Consider the following 16,358-nt stretch of genomic DNA (forward strand, 5'->3'; position numbering starts at 1 on the left):
ATTCACACCTCGGAGTTTGTCTTCCTGGTGTATTTGGGGGAAAGGCCTCCAGGGCAGAAACACGGATCTGTCCAGCAGACAGGGGGGTGGAGCCCAGAGAGGTCCGGGGTTGGTCCAGCTCGCACAGCGGCGGAGTCTGTGGCATCGGCTTTCCTGCCAGAACCTCAGCTTCGGGGCTTGAGGGTGAGGTGCACAGTGGCCTCTAAAGACTGCAGACTCTGAGCTCCCAACAGGGGCAGGGACTGGGGAGAGGGGGGAAAAGAGGGAGTTGGGCCTGTGGGGAGTTGGCTCTTGCAGATTGGAGTCTAGAGCCACAGGGGAGCTGGCAATCCTAGGGATTGCCCATGATCTTCACACAGGAAGGGGCGCTGGGAGGTGGGGGTGCTAGCTGGGCTGAGAAGGGGTGTCTGCTACTTGGCCCTAGTGAGGCCTGCCAGTGAACCCCGTGTGCTTTGGACTATGTGGCCTCTGGTGCTCTGTTGTAAGGTTGCATCTGCCCCAACGAAGGGGCAGGTATTTCTTTGCTGGGTACCCATGGGCTGTTTAGCTGTAGCTGCATCTTCATGGTAAACAGTTTATCATACTTGGATTGGGTTTATCTTGGGGTAGTTTCCAAAAGACTGAGAGGAATTGGGTGGCCAATGTCACTCTTTTAGAGCTATTACGTGGATACTGCTAGGGTCTCTGTCAAGCAGCTGGGACCTTTGACCTTGGAGTTGGAGACACAGCCAACCAGGCATGTTCCTTTGCCTCTACCGCCCAACCTGCGCCCTGAGTTAGACCCAGGGTAGTAGAAGTGGACATTTCTAGCAGACACTACCCCAGTTTTCCAAAGCATTCCAGGGTATTTCCTTTCTCCCAGCTCCGGCTCACCCAAAGCCCCCTTAAGCCCATCAGTTCCCATACAGGTTTCTGCCTTTTGGTTCCTTTCTTCCAAGCTGAGCCGCCAGTCCCATACATCTGAGGGGAGAGCTGGGGGGTGGGGAGAGCCACCTGGTGAAGAGGGCATGACCTGAGTCAGGCGAGCCTGGAGTGGGAGTGAGGATGCACCGAGTACCCATCCCACAGACACTCTGGCACCAAAACACGTGCGGAAGGTGATCTGCACCCGCTGCCCGACCTTCCATCCTCTTCTCCCTCTGGAACAACCCGACTTGCGAGCCGTTGCTGCCACCGAGGGGCACTGGGCCGTCGGGGGGCTGCGTGCGCCGGCCCGGCAGAGCCACCCACCTCGGTCCCTGCGACTGGAAGGCCAGTCCCCTTCTCCAGGAGGCGCGCATGCCGAGGTGGGGGGTGGGGCGCCTGGACAGGGCAATGAGCCTATCGGGTCTTAGGGCTAGAGGTTTAGTTTGTTCATTGAGAGTCGATTGGCTGGATAGCGGCCTTTAGAAACCAGGAGTGCGGAAAAGGGGTCTGAGCGCCGCATCCAAGCCTCGTGGGGCATCCGGGGTCGGGAGGGTTGCGTGGGGAGGGCGAAGGCCAGGCAAACGTTCGCGGAGACCCACGCCCGCGCCTCCTGAAGGCTCCAGGGCCGGCTCAGCAGCGCGGCGGCAGTGACACCCAGCGGCCGCGACGGGAAGTGCAGGCGCCTCTCGGTGAAAGGTCGGCGCCTCTCGAGGTTCCCGCTAGTGGTTACCGGCGGGCACCCCCGGGCGAGAAGGCCGCGCGGCGCAGACGATCCCGCGGGGCACTTCCTCTTCCCCTCCCCTGGCTTCCTCCCTGCAGGCGCCCGCGCGCCGGGAGATCCTGCAGGGCTGCAGTGCCCGGAAGGGCGGGGCGGGGCGCAGCGCCGCGCTGGGCTGTGACCCCGCGCAGTTTCACTTCTGGATCCCGCCCCGGGTGTTATGGGAGAGTACCCGGGTGGGGGTGGAGGGGGACCCAAGGGGGGGCCGGGGGCCGGCGCCCGGGACCCCGAGTGAGCAGTGGGTTTTTCACTCCTGGGGGTCACGCGCCCCACGGCACCCCCCCTCCCCCCATTTTCCATCCCCTCCCCATGGGTTCCACTCCGCCGTCCCCCGAGCCGCCGCTCCTCCCTGCCGCCACCGCCTCCGCGGGGGCTGCCGACCCCCGGAGAGGCCCCGAGCGGCGTGGGCGGCAGGAGGAGCGAGCTGTGAAGCCGCAGGCAGGGGGTTAGGCTGCGGGCTGCTGAGGCGCCCGGGCTGTTTCTCAGAAGTGCAGCCGCCCCTCCCCTCACACCCCCCTCGGCTCCCACCTCGCGCCGCGCCGCCTCCCCGCCCCCCGCGCGGCCTCGGCTTTCCTCTCTCAGGCACCCCCAGCCCGGGAATCTGGCGCCCGGGTGCGCGGGGAAGGAGGAGGAGATCCTGAGAGAGGACGGAGGCCCAGCGTTCAGACCCTCCCACCGTCGCCTCCCTGTGCCCTGCACTGCTGTGAGCCAGGGCTGGAGTTCCATAGAACGGTTAAACAAGTGACCACTTTGGGAAAGTCACAGGCCGCCATCACCCTTAGCTCCAGCACCCCACCCCCTCGTCCCCCCCGAGTTGGTAGGGAGAGAGGGAAGAGGGGACGGGACCTTCTCTGCTGTTGTTTCTGGAGTTGGAGGGAAGGCCTGGCTGGAGCAGTGGGGCTGACCCCAGGCTGTGTCCCAGCTGGAAGGGACTTCGGAGACCCAGCTCCGGGGGGAAATCAAGGCCCAGAGAGGAAAAGCAAGGAACCCAGGGTCCCCGCCCCCCCGCCCCCGCAAGAGTGGCAGGGCCGGGACAGGAACCCAGGAGTCCTCGTGCCCAGCGGAGACTGCATCAGGCAGGTGTTGGCTTTACTGAGACTTCAGAGCTTTTCTGGGGTCGCTGGCTGCCTGCTCTCCCCCGACCCGAACGTCTGGGGAGGTCAGTGAGGGTCTGCAAGCGGGAGGGAGGTAGAGGTGCTGAGACTGTAATTCCAGTGGGGGTGGCATGGGGATTGGGCGGTGGAAGGATGAGCCTGGGGGAGGAGGCGACACCTGCCCCCCTAGTTCCCATCCAGCAGCCGCCCCCAGGGCTGTGGTTTATCTGACTGGGTAGCTCTTTTGGGCTAGGGGGCCAGAGGGCTGAGGCGGGGAAGGGAGGTGATGGGAAAAGCAGCTCTGGGGCTTCCTGCCCCCTCAGTCCTGGGGAAGGGGGGCATTTTACATCACCCACAGGCCCTCTAACCTCCATTCTTTCCACTGCGGCGCTCTTTCCTTGGGTCTGTTCGTGTTATTCTGGGGGAAGGTCTGTTATTTGGGGGGAAGGGAGGCAGCTGCCTACTTCACAGGTCAAGACAGAGTTAAAAACAAAACCGCAGCAAATTCAACACCCCGTGTCCTTCAGGGACTTTCCATGACACCTTCCTTCCCCCCTCTCCCCCAAGCCAGGGAGTACCTCCCCAGAGGGCCTCCCCACCCCAGGTGCAGCGGCTTTTGGCTTTTATGCAAACAACTGTCTGACCCTGGAATGCTCTGCAGCCCAAACTTGTGTCCTGGGCAGCAAGTGCCCCTCCACCAGCCCTCAGCCTTCCCAGCCTTCCCAGAGCTCTCACCTCCACTCTTCCTCAGACTCTGGGTGTTGGGAGGTGGGAGGCAGGGAAGGCGGATAAATCCATGTCCCTCTGCCTGCCCTTGGGTGGCAGTTGCCTGCAGGTGGAGGTTTGGGCACCACAGCCTCTGTGAATGGCTTGGTTGTGTTGAGTGATGGGGGAGGAGGAGGGTGCAGGTGTGGGGTGGCCTCCATTGCCAGGCCCACAGGCCTCTAAAGCATCAAACTCGTTCCCAGGAATTAGAAAAGGAAACCGTCCTCAGGCTGGAAGTTCATTCAGCCGCAGCCCCAGCCCCACAGCCGGCTGTGGATCTCTCTCCACTGCTCGTTGGCCAAGGAGATCCGAGTACCCCTGCCTCCCTTTTCTCCCTGAGCTTCAAGAAGGGCGTGGGGATGGAGACGGCCACCTACTCTTCTCTCCAGGGCTGCAAACCAGCCTACTGCGAGGCCATTTTGGAATGCGTTCAATGTTACCATACAAAGACAGGCTGCCGTGCACGGGTCTGCTCTCCCTGCCCTCGGTGCTGAGACTGGAAAAACCTGCTGGAGATCCTCCAGCCGGTCTGGTGGTGCCGAAGGTAAAGCCAGCGAGAGCTGCCACCCACCTGCCTCCCTGAGTTCGCTAATCCCGAACCCCAGAAATGTCTTCCTCCTGCTTCTGCCCCAGAGGAGGGGGGAAGGGAGGCGTTTTTGAAGAGGCTGAGCAGAAGCCCAGACCACCCGTCAGATTCTCTTCTGGTATTTTCTAAAAGGCGACAGAAAACTTCCAGACAGGAAGGGAGCTGCACGATCCCCGGGCCGCTCTCCCGGGACTTTTCCCAACGCCGTGGGTGCGGGCCTCCGGGGATCTGAAGGCGATATTCACGTGTGGTTTGGCAACTGCCACTGGAGTTTCCCAGCGTGGACGGATGTTCCTGAGACCCCAGGGATGAAAAAGTCAGGACTTGCCTATCTTTTGGGAAGAATCCCTGCAGGGAGGGCGGGCAGGGGAGCGTCCTGGAACTCCCTGGGAGACACCGTGCTCACGGTGTTAATGTACTGGTCCTGTCCGGTCTGGGCCCGAACTCCTCGAGTCCCCTTCGTGACCTAGGGAGCAGGGGACCGAGAACATCACTGTGGGGACACGGGCCAGCCAGCCGCAGCATGCCACTGGCAGGCTCGGCAAGGCGTCTGGTGAGATGCTTCACTTAGGTGACAATTCTGTTCATCTCGATACTTGGACTTGAAGCCAGAGCAGGGGGGTGGGGGCCACTAAATTAGGAACTGCTCCGAGAGGCAGAATGAAACCCTTCCATTTTCTGACAGTAGCGGCTACAAATGACAGGCGGGCGCAAGGCTGAATTTTAAACACACCTATATTTTTAAAAAAAAAAATTTCACTGTAAAAATCAAATGTGATAAAGACACCTTGAAAACTATCAGCAGGGCTGTTTTTGGTGCGGGGAGGCACTCAGGATGGCTGCGGCAAGGTTAGCATGGCTGCCTTTCAGGAGCACGCTCCTTCCGGACGGCAGGGTGCCGAACAGAGCTCCCGAGGTGGCACTCCAGGGAAAACGCCAGAGGGGGCCGGAGGGAAGGCCACTGCTGGGCGGGGTGGGCATTTCCAAGAAACCCAGACGAGAATGCCGTGAGCACAGGCTGTGTCTACGTCTACACCACTCAGCAAGGCCTCCCTCCCTCGCTCCTGGTGGAAAGGCCAGCACCGTGAGCCCCAAACCACGTCCCCTCCCTCCCCTGTCATTTTGCAGACAGGGGTCATCCACAGACCACACATGAGGTGGCTTTGGCAACCAGAAATTAAAAATACGCTCTGGTTTTTCCAGTAGCCAAAATGATCCCTCACCAAAGCTCGCAGACTGAGAACCTGAACATGTAAAAACCACAGTCTGGGTGAAGGGATGTCTGCTTTTCAAATGACCTGCTCATTCTTTGCAACCCACAGTAATTCGGTTTCCGTGAACCCACAGGAGCAGGCCCACCGAAAAGGGCCTTGTCTGCTAACCTGGAAGAGTCCTTGCCTAAATGAGTCACGCTGACAATGGGATCGGCCATTTTTTAAGGCTGCCCCATTTTCCTAACGCGTTAAAACGTCCTCAGCCTTCCTAAGAGAGGAAGAAGCAGACGCTGCACTTAAGTTGAGAATATGAAATAGGGCGTTGTGGGCAGCTCCCCGGGCTTTCTAGAGCCGGGCAGTGGGGAGATGGACCATGAGGACCATTTGGAGAGACTCTAAGTTGCTTGGGCAATTGGTGGCTGGGGGGTCACAGGCCAGGAAGGGAGCAAAGCTAGTCTGCTTCCCTGGCTGCTGTGCCATGAAGGACCTGAAGCATGTGGTTCACTCACGCTGGTTCTGCATATTCTTTACTGCATTAAGACAACATGAAGGAAGCCGTGTGCTAGAGACCAGTTGCCTCCATTGGCAACCGAATTACTATTATGGCCTGAGTATGGTCTTTGGATACTTCCCATGTCTTTAAATCCAGAGACAGGACTCCAGCAAAAACTTGCAACCATCCAACATAAACCCCTTGCCCCTTGGGAAGAAAAATCCACATAAACACCCCATAGACAAAATTAGATAAAACCTCATAACATCCTTTTATTTATTCATCAAATATTTTAATCCAAATATTAACATTCCGGGGTCAAATAACTCCATAGCAATGTATAAGACAGCCCAGCATGCTGTAGTCAGAGGAAACTGGCATTGGGTTTCTCCTAAGCACAAACCATTGTTCAGCGTATTGATGGTGTGTGAGGCGAGGACTATATACAGCTTGGACTGTGAGCTCCCACACGGTGCCAGCCTACAGCTCCCTTCCGAGTCCATGGTCTTTAGAGGCTGTGGTCCCCAACTCCGGGTCCGAGGATCACAGTTCGGTCCTTCTGCTTTAGAAAACGGAGTCCTTCCCCTGGGCTGGCCCAAGTCTAGCCTTTGGTCTCAGGTCCCAATAGTCCTCTTTACAGGCACTTGAATCCCTAAGCATTCTGTTTTCCTGAACTACGAATATAGATTCTGAACTATACTTTCTGTCTGAGCACAAAAATAGCTCCCAACCCTTTAAGAGAGAAGAGACATCACTGTATCATAGACGAGGACAACGGTAGGCTGATCAGCGGAGGGAAAGGCGGGCGGGCAGGGGGAGGTGGAAGAGGGTGACAGGGGGATGATGGAGATGACTTGGGGTGGTGAACACCCAGTACATCATCATACAGATGATGTGTGATAGAATTGTACACCTGAAACCTGTGTCATTTTATTAACAGATGCGACCCGATATATCATTGCATACCTCTCATCTTCACAGCCTGATGCTGTGTTAAGGGCCGCCGCTTCCATCCCCCCACTTGTTTGCCCTTCTGGAGCTCACAGGCCCTGATTCGGAGTCTTTGTGAAAGAGATTAGCCGTGTCCGAGGGCTCCACTCTTGAGCGTCCCTGAGTTTTCAAATCTCCGTAGAGATTGAGACATCCGCTCCCAGTGGGACACACTGCAAACGTTAAGGACTTTGTAAAAGGTGTAACATTTGACATTTCTAACACAGCCTTACTGCCCAGCCTGGCACATGTACCAAAAGTACTGCCTTTCCCCTTAAAACATTCCAAAGCTCACGTTTAGCAGAGAAGAATAAGAATAGGGATACAGAGGCTATTTGGGAGAACTAGGCTGACGTAAGCTTTAATAATACAGTGTTTCAACTGAGCACAATTTTGTGTTTATAAAAATTTCTCTTTGCAAAAAAAAAATCTGAGGTCACTTCATATCTGGGCCAACATGAGCATGGGCTTCTTAGCAAAATGTTAAGTGCTGCATTTATTTATTTATTTAAAGCTTAAAAAATAAAGTTTAAAACATTTTAAAAAATCTTCCCTGGAGGACATTTTTTCTTCATTGCTTTTAGAGCAAAAGGGAAGCGGGGCGGGGGGGGAGAGAGAGAGAGAGAGAGAGAGAGAGAGAGAGAGAGAGAGAGAGAGAAACATCCATTCAAGAGAGAAAACATTGACTGGCTACCTCCCACACGTGCCCTGACTGGGAATAGAACATGCAACGTAGGTATGTGCCCTGGCCAGGAATCGAACCTGAAAACTTTCAGTGTATGGGACAACGCTCCAACCAACCAAGCCACACCAGCCAGGGGCTGTTTTTTAATTAAAAAAAAAGTATTGATTGATTTGAGAGTGAGAGGAAGGGTGGCAGGAGGGGAGGGGAGAGAGGGAAGGAGGGAGGGGGAGGAACATTGATTTGTTGTTCCACTTACTTATGCATTCATTGATTGATTCTTATATGTGCCCTGACGAGGGACTGAACCCTGTCCAACAGGGTCAGATGTGAGTCCTGCCCCAGCCTTGCCCTTTTCTCTGGGCATCTGCTAAGATTCTCCCTTACCCTCTTCCCCCAGCCGCAGAAGGGGAGGGTGGGGGTCAGTAGTTGGTATAAGGGGTCCCTACAGAAGGCAGTGTTCACCTGTGTGGTGGTAACTACTGGGTGCCATGTAGTCTAGCTTGAGGGTTTAAGAATGCGGAGTTTCCACACACGAATTTTCTCTTGACTGGATGTGCCCCCACTAGGCACCAGATCCCGCAGTGAAAGTGCAGCCCTGGTAAATCATTCAGAAAACCCATTAGTCACAGGGAAAATAAGGGTCATAGCGACAAAACAACATCTCCAGGTGGGTGGGATGGGCCTTAGTTTCATTACCTTAAGGTGCAAAAGTTGATGTCTTCAGTGAAGATTTTCCCACTAATCTGGTGGAAATGCTCGCTTGCTCTAGCTGTCTTTCCCACTAATCCTTGCTTCCCACTCCTCCTCCTTCCGTCCCCTGAAGAGTCCACAGGGTGTGTGATATTTCAAGCATATAATAAGCAGCTCCTCTTTCACGATGGGTATAAGGAACCTGGCGCAGCTTGGAGTCTCGGATTATGGAAACACAGTGGTATACTGAAGACTACCCCCGAAATACATCTAGTCTTTTAGCTGCAATCTCCAGCATGTTGGGACTGTTGCCATGGAATTTCACACCATCTTTTTTCCTGAGACAGACGCCATGCTACAAAGAGGGATAAGCCATTTGTGCAGTCTGAGGTGGAACATTTTAATTACATAAACGAGCTTGAGCCTAGTGCAGAAACCCTTTCGAAACATCAAGGCAGACGCCTCAAACGCTAATCTACCAGGAATTAGGGATTCTTGGCTCTGGTAGAAATGTTCCCCGAAGCTGACCCTTGATTTGTAAATAGGCTCCAGGAAGTTGTCCCTGGAAGCAGAACTTATTTTCCCTGACACAGAGCTCTCAAAAGTGGGGGGCGGGGCGGGGCGGGGAGGGGGGGAGGCGTCGGTAGGCAGCTGCAGGTGCTGGTTTGTCTATACACTTTGGGGAAGATCAAAATACCTTCCTGTTTTTTGTTCCTCTCCGCCATCCTCTTCACATTCACAACTCAGTGGTTAAAGGAAAAACTTAACACTACTATTTTCACACCAAAGACATGTGAAACACATATTCATACAAAGAGTCTTCTGCTTAGTACTTAATGCTGCATAAATGCTGACTTTTTCAAACGTTCATGGGTATTTAATACCCATACCTCAAGAGCTTTAAAAAATAGCTGGTTGTGGCATAATTACATACATTTAAAGTTGGAAGGGGCCTTAGAGAGTGTCTAAATCCAACTCTTACTCAATGGTTGAGGAAACTTAGTTTTCAGGGTTAAGTGATTTGTCCAAAGTCCTACAGCTAATTAGGAGCAAACATGGAATTAACAAAAGGATTCTGTGACCCCTATTCATTCCGGTGCTAGTTTTACAGTTATCACAGAGGTTTTTGTTTTGGTTTTTGGGTATTTTTTTTTTTTTTTGAGAGCATGCCTCCCATAATCAAGGATAAAGATGGCCAGAACCATCTGCAGAACCAAGATCATAACCAAACACAGGTCAGGCTAATACTAGAGAGACAGGTGCTGACCGTAAAGGAAAGGGGCTTATTTTCAGGGGCTGGAAACCTGGAAGATGGGGGACTCTTGTCTCAAAGCCCATCGCAACCTCTCGGGGCAGGCGGAGGTTTTTATGAGGAGGGAGAGGGGAAGAAGAGCAAAGAGCTCAAGGGAGGGGGTTGCAGAGTTCTCTAGGTGCAGGTGAGCTCAGTCCGCTCCGATAAGGCAAGGGAAGGTCTGGGGTGCGTCACCCTGGCCCCACGGTGACGGTCAGCAGACCTGGCAGAGATGGGACGCCTCAAGGCTGGCGTCTGTGTCTTTTGAAGTTAGTTCCTAGGATTCCGATACAAACATGCTATTTATCTACAAGCCACACATTGGTCAGAGTCAGCGTTTACAGAGACGACATCGAAAGAACGGTGGGCTGGGTTGTAATTCCCCACTGTCCCAACCAGACTGTCAGGTGTCTATGTGGAATACGGCAGCTCCATTCAAACGCGGAGAAAGAACCCCCCCCCACCCCCCGCCTGATGAAGAACCCATCAGCGGAGGTGCCCCCGCTCACCCCATCGTGAAGCCCGGCTCTGATTTAACACGCTCATGCCGTCTATTCCTGAGTCCTTGCCTCTGGATTCTTTTCTTTCTTTCTTTTTTTAATTGTTGCCAAGTTTGCTTTGGATCTGTACACTCCACGAAGGAGACCAGGAAGTCCAGGGAGGCGTTGAGTTTTTTCCTGCACTGGTGGTGCTGCTGAACCGTCTTCCTCCCCGCGGAGCCCAGCGCTGCCAGTCTGGTCACAGGAAATGGATGCGGTGGTTCCCAGTGGCCAACGTCCTCGAGTTTCGACCACAGTCTGTATCAAAAACCATCCGTTTTTCTGGGGTAGAATTTCTCCTCTAGAAGACTGCTTTACGCCAAAGCAGCTTTTAACGGGAGACGGAAGAGTGAAGAGGAGAAGCAGAAGTATTATCAGATGACTTGTTTTTTTGTTTTGTTTTGTTTTGTTTTGTTTGTTTATGTGATAAGAAATCGATGTGATGCTCCAAGACTGAATCATCAGTGATTGGTAACAGGCATTGTTTTGATGGCTAGTCTTTTCCTTGCTATTAAACTCTAATTGGGGCGGGAGGTTCGCTGCTAACCCTTCCGCCTTGGGCTAAGGGCAGAAAGACAGGGCTTCCCAGCAAGGTCGGGTGGTCGGCTCTCCTGTGCGGCCTGGGCTCGGGACCCAAAGGCTTTGGCACGTATGGCTGACGCAGCTCAGAAAGAGTGTCTCGGGCTGCACAGCGGGAAGACTCTTTGGGTCTAGCAACACACTCCAGGGCAAGCTCGTTCTATCGACGCAGAAGACAACGACCAAATACTGCACTGGCTTTTAAATGGCTTGGAGTTGAAGGCACTAATGGGAAAAGAAAGGTTTCACAAAAGTAGTAACACTAGTATTCTCTGCAAACAACTTTTGAATGGAGACGTTTCTCTCTGGCCAATGCGAACCCTTTGGATACTAAAAGTGGTATAAAAAAGAGGCTGCAAGTGACGTGGTTTTGATAGTGATTCGTTAGGCGGGCGTAGTAGCATTTTTTCAAACGCGATGTTGAACGCGCAGGCGCAAACCTCCTCCGGCGGCAGGCGCTCCTTCACTTCAGCGCGGCCCGGTGCTCTCCCCGGGCTATGTGGGACGAGAACTCGTACCGGTCGTGGCTGCGGTGCCCGCACATGTTGCACTCGAAAGGGTCGCGGAAGCCGTGGCAGCCCATGTGGATGGTGAACATCACGTAATCCAGGAAGAGGACGCGGCAGTGGTCACAGCGGAACACGTCCATCACCTCCCCTTCCTTGTTGATCACCTTGATGGAGTCCCGCGGGCAGATGGGCGGGGGCTTGAGGAGTTCGTAGGAGCGCGGGACCTCCTTCAGCAGCGGCATGCCGTTGCGGGCCCGCGGGGGCACCATGTGGTTCTGCTGGTACAGGTGATTCTGGCGTTCCTCGTGGTTGCTGTCAGTGTCCGTGGAGTCGTGGCCACTGTTGTTGGGGGAGAGGCCCCTCTCGGAAGGCAGGCCCTTCTCTGGCAGGTGGACGCTCTTCTTCTCCAGGTCCTGGGGGGCGCCGTTGGGCATCTCGGCGCGGGTGAGGGCTATGGGGTACATGCTGCTGATGACTGGAACCATCTCCGAGGTGGGAGCGGGCGGCGTCTGGACCAAGGGGCGCAGGGCCTCGGCGCCAAGGTAGCTGATGGCGTTGTTGATGGCCTGGTCCATCATCCGGGTCTGCATCATCTCGCTCTCCTTCTCGTACATGTAGCTGGGATTGTAGCCGACGTCGAAGCAGTGGCGCTTCTCACCTAGAACGAGAGGAAGGGTGGGTCACGGGAGGAAAAACACAAAGGCGGAGGCTGGACACCGTCATCTTTCAGAGTCTTTGGAAAGGTGTGAAAGGACGCCTTTCCTGCTCAGGAGCTCCCAGCCTGGGCAGAAGGGCTCCACGTGGTGCTGCAGTCTCCGGGGACGGAGGTTGGCTGCACACACCTGGGCAGTCACACTAAATTAGGCCGGCAGGTTAGAAAGGGCGAGGCAGAGACGCTGTTCAGCCGAAACTCCAGTGTTCGCTGTTTCCATTGCTCAGTGGGAGGGGAACTCTGGAGGAAACGAAGCACCAGAGCTCGGGGGGGCCTGGCTGTAGAGGGGCTCCCAGTGCAGGAGCTTGGGCGGGGGTGTGGGGGGTGTGTGGGGGGGTGTGGCCTGCACTGCTGAGCACGAACTGTGAAGACACAGTCAATCCTCCGGCTCTTATTTTGCTTGTCAGTTTCTGCTGGAAACACTAGAGAGCCAGGGGGGCACGGAGGGATTGCCCAGAGTGGGGTGATCTGTGACTGGCCTGCGGCTTTTAGAATAGCACAGGGGTAGGAAAAATAGCCTCAGAAACTCCCCACTCCCTGCACTTGCCACGCCCCAAACACATCAGTCACCAGACTGGCTGAGATTTCAGCAGAGGAGCTTCCAATGCAGAAAGTTTTAGAAGAGCTTTCTTGATGAGAGAGCACGGTCTGTGTCCCCTTCACAGAGCAGGTGATTCTCTTTTGCTCGACAAAAAAGCATGTACCAGGGGTACGTAGGTGATCATTAGGAGCTATCTCACACTTAACTGAAACATTTATTTGTGGTCACCCTCTCCTCCTTCTCATTTCAAACTGCTGAGAAATTTTGAGAATAGTTTAGCCACCTTCGGGGCGTGTGGGTGTTGTGTGTTACAAAACAGAGGCTCTCTGGCCACGGGGAAGGCAGGAGCGGGGTCTGCAGTGATGGCAGAGGTGCCGAGGGGCGAGCGGCTTGGGGGGGAAGGAAGAGAAAGTGGGGACGGCGTGTCAAGGGCTACAAGTAGGTCTAAGGTTACTGCTGATGCTTTCATTCTTCGGGAGACCATAGCCTCTCTCCTGTAACATTTCCTGGGCGTTCATCACCACCGTACAGTACAGGGTTCAGTCATGAGGAAGACCCATAAGCAAACCAAAGGACTGGAAGAACCAATTCCTTTTCCTGAGGTCTCGCCAACCGCCTGGGGGAGAAATGAGACCTGCATATATGGAACTGGAGAACAAGAAATGTGAAAAGTAACGAAAGAGATGCTCCCTCTGGAGGCTTTTGATTTTATTCCAAGGGCCGTGTTTGAGGCATTTAAGCAGGAGAGTAATAGGTCTTTTATAAAAAAGGATCATCAGGCAAGGGCAAGGTGGTTTGGTACAAATTGTTCACTTAATTGTTAAAGGAATGCACAAATTTCAGGAGCACTTGGCGGCCGGGGGGAAGAGAAATCATTCTGGGAAAACCGAAATGTTGAGAAGCGTCTTGAAATGGCAGGATTCAGATTTTCAGAGAGGGAGACAAGGCATCCTCGGCGAGGGAGGAGCGGGAATGAAGGCGGGGAAGCAGGCCTCGAGCAGGGACGAGCAAGAACGTCTGGCTGCAGCTAATGTCAAGAAACGTGAAATAAAGTGTTTCCTAAACTCCACGTATCCCTCCGCATTCTGCGACATTCACACACCAGGGCAGGGCGCGAACACTGGAGTCCCACACGCTGGGTTCAATGCTGGCGCATCGAGTACCAGCGGCACGACCTCGAGCAAGTTATGGAACCCGTCCGCAGCTCCGCGTCCTCCCGTGAAATGGGGGTGGCGATCGCATCTGCCTCCCGGGGGCGCTGGTGAGCACTCAGAACAGTGCCTGGCGCACAGAAAGCCCTTGGTAAACGCCAGGGATTTTTGTTTTGTTTGAATCAGTCTGAATGTTCTTCCTTCCTCCCCCCCCCGCTTCCCTCCCTTCCTTCCTCTCTCCCTTCCTTCCTTTTATTTTTGTTAAAATAAATCTGGTTTTAAAAGGAAACTTGACATCACCAGCATAAACAGAAAACCAGAATCACTTGCCACAAATAGAAGGTAACTGTGAAAAAGAGAGCCAGTGAAACAGAGCAATTGATCCAGTCCTGATCAGACACCCCGGTGAGTACCTAAGACAAAGACACCCCTTCTCTTTTTCCGACACAGAGCTCACCAAATATGAGATGAGAGTTAGACAACTAGCCTCAAAATGAGTTTCAATCTTTCTCCTCATTATCATCGGGGAGATTGAAAGAGACCTAAACATGTGGGCCTCCTGGCACTTGGCACCCCACATTTTGGGAGACACTGAGAAAGACAGCACACGGTGGAACCACACGATGGCATTTGGGACAGTCAACCATAAGGTTTGTGTTTGAACCAACAGCAAACCACTGCATGCCCTTCGACAAGGGAGGCTTGCGGTCAAAATACTAGTTTCGGGCCCTGACTGCTGTGGCTCAGTTGGTTGGGCATCGCCCCACAAGGTGAAGCTCACCCATTCGATCCCTGGCTGGGGTGCATACCTGGGTTGTGGGTCTGGTGCCCAGTCTGGCACGTACCAGAGGCAACCAATCAATGTTTCTCTCTCACATCGATGCTTCTCTCCCTCTCTGTCTCCTTCCCTTCCCCTCTCTCCAAAAATAAATTAAATCTAAAGATAATTATTTTCAGGATATTAATGTAACAGCAATGTGTAAGATGAACAAGAACAGTGAGAAATTGGAGCCAGAAAGACCAGCTAAAAGATTTAACGTCATCAAATGAACTTGGCCTGCACCCTTACTACCTTAAGGCCGACCTGATGGTTTCTAGACAAATACCTGAGAGAGAAAATGTGCAAAGAAAAACACCTCGCCTTGGCAACTCAATAAAAGGCCACAGAAAAGCAGACCTTTGACAAAGTGATCCACGGTTCTTCCTCATTTCCAGCTTCCCGATTGGACATAGCTTTTAAAAATATATATTTTCTTTATTTTTTGAGAGATAGGAAGGGAGGGAGCAAGACAGGGAGAGAAACATTGGTGTGAGACAGAAACATCTATCGGTTGCCTCTTGCACGCGCTCCGACCGGGGACCAAACCTGCAATCCAGTCACGTGCCTTGACCAGAGACTGAACCAGTGACCTTTTGCTTTGTGGAAGGACACCCAACCCGCTGAGCCACACCAGTCAGGGCTTGGACGTGTCTTAGATCAAGGCCGTTTGGAGGAATGAGACCGAGAACAGGAAAGCCAGCCAAGGTCACAAATGTTCACTCCCCTGAGGGTTGACCCAGAAATGATGAACTTCGGTTTCTTGGCCTTTTCATGGTTATTGATGATTTTCCAGCGTGCCCAGCTCTACTCAACTCCCCCAATCCCAAGGGTCACTGAGAATTTTTTTTTAATCTTTTCCCCCAACAGAGAGGCTCTGGAAAGTTTCTGGGGCGGGATGGGCACAACACGAGCTAAGCTTTCACCCTTTCTCCTGAGAGCTGGCTTTGCTGAAGCAGGCCTACAGTTGAACAGCTTACACCACCTGCAGCACCTCTCAGAAAACAGCTGAGTGCTGAAGTTACAAGAGGCAAAACATGAAGAGGAAAATGAACCTCTGGATGAGTGGAAATAGGCGACCGGGTTCTGCGGTTAGCACAGACCATCGTTCGTCGTGGAGTAGATGGGAGAGCCTCAGATCTTCACGTGCACACACCCCGAAGTCATCAGATCCCCTCGGCTCCGAGTTACGGTAACTTGAATTGTGCAGATGATTATCAGTCACCTGGAGACTCGATGACTCAATGTGTATGAAACTCAGAAGGGGTAAGCTACAGTAATTGAAAAGCCAACAGCTCACGTTTCTTTAGTAACACACTCATAAAAAAGGTTAGGCAAACCACAACAATGTAACTGCTCCCAGACCTGCGCGGAGCCTCTGGTCCGGCTTCTAGTCAAAATCATACCACACCTTTGAATGACTAATGGTAGCGGCTTCGGGCTGAATTAGAGGTTTTTCTTCCAATGAAAATACAGATGGCAACCGAAACTCTTAAGTTTAGAAACCAAGGCTGCCTGTTTAGGCCATTCCCTACCTGCAATTCTTTTTAAAGATGTTGGCCCCTACTATTTCGGGTTTGGTAACTCTAAACGGGGCCACCATCTATCCTGAATCGCTGCAGTGTGGCCAGGGCATGATGTTGCTGGCTTCCGAGTGCCAACTACAAGTACAGAATCACAGCCTGGAGCTAAAAGGGACCTTCCCTGAGCACGTGGATTCAGGCCTCCACCTTAGGGCTGGAGGGACAAGACCCGCCACCATCCTGATCTGTTTACTTCTGGTCTTCATCCTTCACAGTACCAAGCACTGTGCCTTATATGTAATACTAATATAAATAGTTGAGCCTTTACTATATACCCAGTGCTGTCCTAGGGACTTTGCATATTGTCTCATTTTTACCTAAGACGAGCTATCCTCTCTCAGTCACGTGAAGAACCTAAACTGCAAACAGGTGGACCTGCCAAGGTTGCTCAGTTGGTGAATGCAGAGGCAGGAGGTAATCCAAGGGCCCTTCCAT

General features: G+C 53.4%; 1 protein-coding gene across 5 annotated transcripts in view; it reads right to left on the minus strand.

Annotated features, from left to right (window-relative positions):
- Window positions 1-7,691: 7,691 nt before the first annotated feature.
- Window positions 7,692-16,358, minus strand: part of IKZF3 (IKAROS family zinc finger 3) — an 80,574-nt gene continuing 71,907 nt past the window's right edge. For all 5 annotated transcript variants that reach the window (XM_045837088.1, XM_045837089.1, XM_045837087.1 and 2 more), the window contains one exon: window positions 7,692-11,777. In XM_045837088.1, coding sequence (XP_045693044.1) covers window positions 11,074-11,777 — 704 coding nt within the window. In that variant the 3' untranslated portion in view covers window positions 7,692-11,073. The remainder of the gene's footprint in view (window positions 11,778-16,358) is intronic.

This window comes from Phyllostomus hastatus, unplaced genomic scaffold (assembly GCF_019186645.2).
Source record: "Phyllostomus hastatus isolate PE091 unplaced genomic scaffold, TTU_PhHast_1.1 phas_contig_210, whole genome shotgun sequence".
NCBI classification, from domain to species: domain Eukaryota; kingdom Metazoa; phylum Chordata; class Mammalia; order Chiroptera; family Phyllostomidae; genus Phyllostomus; species Phyllostomus hastatus.